This window comes from Mandrillus leucophaeus, unplaced genomic scaffold (genome assembly GCF_000951045.1).
Source record: "Mandrillus leucophaeus isolate KB7577 unplaced genomic scaffold, Mleu.le_1.0 Scaffold451, whole genome shotgun sequence".
NCBI lineage: Eukaryota > Metazoa > Chordata > Mammalia > Primates > Cercopithecidae > Mandrillus > Mandrillus leucophaeus.
The window spans coordinates 176706-181778 of NW_012104821.1; the positions used below are offsets into that span (position 1 = coordinate 176706).

Below are 5073 nucleotides of genomic sequence, written 5' to 3' on the forward strand. Positions count from 1 at the left end.
GGGAAGGGTGAAGTTGGTGCTATCTTCTTTTATCACCCTGGCATGGATGATGTAGAAGGGACTGGATATCTGGGGCCGGGCAGAGTCAGGAGGGCAGGGCACTAACCAAATTCTGCAAGACCCTCTCTGTGGTGTTGAACTTCCTGGAACCAGGGTGACGCATGTCCTCCTCATACTTTAGGTTGGTGATGGTGAAGTTGAGGGTGAAAGGCACCAGGAGAGGGCCAGCAGCTGTAGTGGGAATTGAAAATAAACACTATGTTCAAAGTCAAGAAATGGGGGTTTGGAATAGACTTATCTTTAAACATGCGCAAAATTTAAATTGAGAGAGAAAATATTTACCATGTCTTCCTTGCCTATAATAATACAATTTATTTTTATAAAAGTAGATTATATAATAGTAGTTAGATGCTGAGCATAAGTATTCATGCATATTCAGTGCTCAATATTGTCTGATGTTATCTGTTATATTTATGATGGCTGGTCATTGTCATCGTTACTATCATTTTCACCATCATAAACAGCACCACCACCATCATCATCATCATCATCACACTCAACACATCATCACTACCATCATAACCTTCACAACCATCACTGACAACATCCTTATGTCCATCACCATCATTGTCAGTAACATCACCACCATCGTCATCAACAGCATCACTACCATCATCAATCATCATCACACTCAACCTGTCATTATTACTGTCATAACCACCACCACCATCATCATCATCACATGAACACAAGCTCACTGAGGGCAAAGATGCTTTTATTCGTTTTGTTTTCCTTGTATCTCTAAGCTCTGGTACACTGTAGGTGGCCAATAAAATTTTGGTTCACTCAGTATCACTGGATTTACTATGATTTTCCATCTTCATTTGAGTGAAAATGGCACATACGTTCACATTCATCAGGCATAATCTAAGGGAGATGCCATTGACTGGTACTTACCTGTGGGGCTTGGGAGGAAGGATGGAGTCCCTGAGGTTCCAAAGGCCACTGTGGAGGTCCCAGGAGCTGAGAAAAAAATCCTTATCATTGAAAGCAGAAAATAATCTCATGGCAGAAATGGCAAGAAGTTAGACTATTATGAGGTCTGCTGCATGTGGGCTTCAGCTGGGTCTGTCTTTGGAGCTGGGGTGGAGGGGAGCTTCAATAACTTCTGCCTTCCCAGCTCCATTGCTCAAGAGGAGGACTTATGGGTTTAGGAGGAGGGGCCAGCTCCTGCTCCACTTGATGTAGGATCAAGGGTGTCTGGACATGAGTTGAATACTCACTGCTGGTGGTGGACACAGAGGTCCGATGGGTGAAACCTGCATAGAGAAGGAGGGAGGAGACTGGGTAAGGGTTAAGGAGATGTGGGGGGTACAATAGGGGCCATGGCAATCCTGGTGCAATTAAAAGAGTTTCATGGGACTGAGGCCATTAAAGAATTCCTATCAGCATCCTCACAACAGGGAAGAGTGCCCTGAGGGAACACAGTTCATGATAATGAAGAAACTGTGAAGTCCAGAACTTAGTCATCCCATGTAGAGCAAACGACAGACTATTCAATGACCAGGCAGGGAGTGTGACTTCAAGCCAGAGATTAGATTCTTCCCAGATTCTAGAGGGAAAAAACTCCAACCACATCACAGCTGCTCACCATTGACATAGAGACTGTTACTGTCCAGGGTGTAGGGGCCCAGCTCTTTGATACCATTGGTCAGTTGGCTCAGCTCCCAGTACAGCTGCTCTCTGTTGAGTCCAGGGCTTTTGGGGTCAAGATGGTGGGTGCAGATGGCATCCACTCCAGTGGCTGCTCCATCCTTCTCGGACCTGGGGAAGGTAGGAGGAGGAATGACAATGAAAAGAGTACCAGGACTTGTCTTGAGATTGCTGAGGGAAACATGTCAAGGAACCAGAGGAAATGAGAAACCTGGGAAAGAGGTGAGAAGCCACACCTAGATTTTCTGAGTGCACTGACTATTGTCTTGCTTGGAACTGTGAGCAGAATCACAGATACAACCATGCTTATCAAAGTGCAAGGTGAAACCTACATTCTCATGACATGGGGACAGGAGAGCCCAGACTTGAGTCCAGTGAAGAGCTGGAAATGGGGATGAAAGCACATGGATGAGGCATGATTGTCTTGGGAGAAATTCTAGGGACAGAATTTAACACCTAAATGAAAGGGAGTGGCAGGGAAAGGAGGGAATTCAGAAGGATCATCAGGGTAGAGGCTCAATCCTGATGATGGACCATGCAGATTCTCCCTGTTGAGGTGGGGTGTGGGGGTGTTACTATCAGGAAACACATTGGTCCTGAAGCCAGTGACTCCTGCATTCCCCTTTTGGTGAGGATATCCCTAGGAGGTGCAGCAAGGAGGCAGTGCAAAGTCTATTGGAGTGGAAACAATTGGGGCAGCCAGGCTGGATCTTCTAAGGTCTCACCTGAGAGAGGTCAGTCTGCAGCCAGAGTACACAGGGCCAACACTAGTGTTCTTGAATACAGGGCCAAGCTGTGAAGGAAGGAGAGGAAAGAGAGTAGGAGGGCTAAGGTGTGTGTTGGGGGGGCAGAAGTCAGGTGTGTGGAGCAGGCACCAGTGGGCGAGGCTGGCCTCAGTGAGCAAGGCTTGCATCCTTTGCAGGCAAGGGTGAGATGGGTGCAATCTTCTTCCACAGTTCTGGCTTGGATGATGTAGGAGGGACTGGGTATTTGGGGAGGGGCAGGAATAAAGTGGGTAGGGCTCTCACCAGACCCTGCAGGACCCTCTCTGTGGTGTTGAACTTCCTGGAGCCAGGGTGATGCATGTCCTCCTCGTACTGCAGGTTGGTGATAGTGAAGTTGAGGGTGAACGGCACCAGGAGAGGGCCAATGACTGTAGTTGGAATGGGAAATAAACACTATGTTCAAAGCAGAGAAAATACCAGTTTGCAAGAGACTTATCTTTCAATATATATAGAATTTAAATTGAGCGACAAAATATTTACCATGTCTCCCTTGCCTATAATAATACAATTTACTTTTATAAAAGTGTATGATGTAATAGTAGATGCTAAGCATAGCTTTTGGTGAATACGTATTGCTCAATACTGTCTGACATTTTCTGTTAACTTTATTGTCACCATCATCACCATCACCAAGATTGTCACCATCACCATCATTATTATCATCATCGCCACTGTTATCACCACCATGATAATCCCCACCATGACCACCACAAACATCATCACTCTCAACACATCATCATTGCCATCATAACCCCACCACCACCACCAGAATCATCCTCATCACCATCATCATTGTCATCAACATCACTACCACCATCATCAAGATCACCACTATCATCATTATAAACAGCAACACTACCACTATCATCATCTCACTCAATACATCATAATTACCATCATAACCTCTACTACCATCACCAGCATCATCCTCGTCACCATCACCATCATCATCAACATCACTACCACAATCATCAACAGTATGACCATCATCATCATCATCATCATCATCATCATCATAAACAATGTCACCACCACCACCATCATCATCCCACTCAACACATCATTATTACCATCATAACTATCACCACCATCATCATCATCACAAGAATACAAGCTCACTGAGGACATAGGTTGTTTTAAAATTGATTTTCTTTTTCTCACTGTATTCCTGGAGTCTGGTACACAGTAGGTGGCCAAAACAAATTTATCCACTCACTATCACTAGATTTACTTTGATTTTCCATCTTTATTTGAGTGAAAATGACAGAGATATTTACACTAATCAGGCACACTCTCATAGATATGTCATTGACTGATACTTACTCGTGGGGCTGGAGAGGGAGGATGGAGTCCCTGAGGTTCCAAAATCCACTATGGAGGTCCCAGGAGCTGAGGAAAATTCCTCGTCAGTGAAAGCAGAAAGCACTCTCTTGGCAGAAATGGCAAGAGGGGAGACTATTTATGGGGTTTGTTGCATGTGTGGCTTGAGCTGGAGTGGTGTCTTGAGCTGGGCAGAGGGGCGCTTGAATAACTTCTGCCCTCCTAACTTGTTTGCTCATGAAGAGGACTTATGGGTTTATGAGGAGGGGCCAGCTCCTGCTCCTCTTGGTGTAGGAACCGGGGCATTTGGACATGAGTTGAATACTCACTGCTGGTGGTGGACACAGAGCTCCGATGGGTGAAACCTGCAAAGAGAAGGAGGGAGGAGAGTGGGTAAGAGACAGGAGAGGTGGGGGACCAAATGGAGGTCAATGCTACCCTGGTGCAATGAACTGAGTTTCATGGTACAGGGACCATTGAAGATTTCCTATCAGCATCTTCACATCAGGAAAGAATGCCCTGAAGGAACACAGTCCACAATGATAACGAAACCATGAAGTTCAGACCTCAGTCATCCCATGTAGAGCATATGACAGAATTTTCAAAAGCCAGGCAGGGAGCGTGACCTCTAATTAGAGATTAGAGGCTGCCCGGCAAGGGGGAAGAGATTTTAACCACATCACAGTCACTCACCATTGACATAGAGACTGTTCCTGTCCAGGGTGTAGGGGCCCAGCTCATCAATGCCATTGGTCAGCTTGCTTAGCTCCCAGTACAGCTGCTCCCTGTTGAGTCCAGGGCTTTTGGGGTCAAGGCGGTGGGTGCAGATGGCATCCACTCCAGTGGCTGCCCCATCCTTCTCGGGTCTGGGGAGGGTCAGTGGGAAAAATGACAATGAAAAGATTATCTAGGAAAGGTCTTGTGATTGCTGAGGGAAGGACAGCAAGGACCAGAGAAATGAAAAACCTGGGAAAGAGGTGAGAAGCCACATCGACTCTTAGTGCATGCACTATTGTCTGGCTTAGGTCTGTGAGCGGAGTCATGGATACAATTACTTTTATAAAAGTGCAAGATGAAACTGACATTTTCATGGACGGGACAGGGGGGCCAGACTTGAGCCCAGTGAAGAGCTGGAAATGAGGATGAAAGCACGTGGATGAGGCATGATTGTCCTGAGAGAAATCCTGGAGACAGAATTTAACACCTAAAGGAAAGGGAGGCACAAGGAATGGAGGGAATTCAGAGGGATGATAAG

At 46.0% G+C, this 5073-nt stretch overlaps 1 protein-coding gene across 1 annotated transcript in view; it reads right to left on the reverse strand.

Annotated features, from left to right (window-relative positions):
• The window catches only part of MUC16 (mucin 16, cell surface associated), a 151112-nt gene that overhangs the window by 98822 nt on the left and 47217 nt on the right, over window positions 1-5073 (reverse strand). The window contains exons 19-27 of the mRNA XM_011994314.1: window positions 4512-4699; window positions 4148-4183; window positions 3822-3887; window positions 2742-2866; window positions 2439-2506; window positions 1652-1824; window positions 1284-1319; window positions 958-1023; window positions 107-231 (exon numbers count right to left, since the gene is read on the reverse strand). Coding sequence (XP_011849704.1) covers window positions 107-231; window positions 958-1023; window positions 1284-1319; window positions 1652-1824; window positions 2439-2506; window positions 2742-2866; window positions 3822-3887; window positions 4148-4183; window positions 4512-4699 — 883 coding nt within the window. The remainder of the gene's footprint in view (window positions 1-106; window positions 232-957; window positions 1024-1283; window positions 1320-1651; window positions 1825-2438; window positions 2507-2741; window positions 2867-3821; window positions 3888-4147; window positions 4184-4511; window positions 4700-5073) is intronic.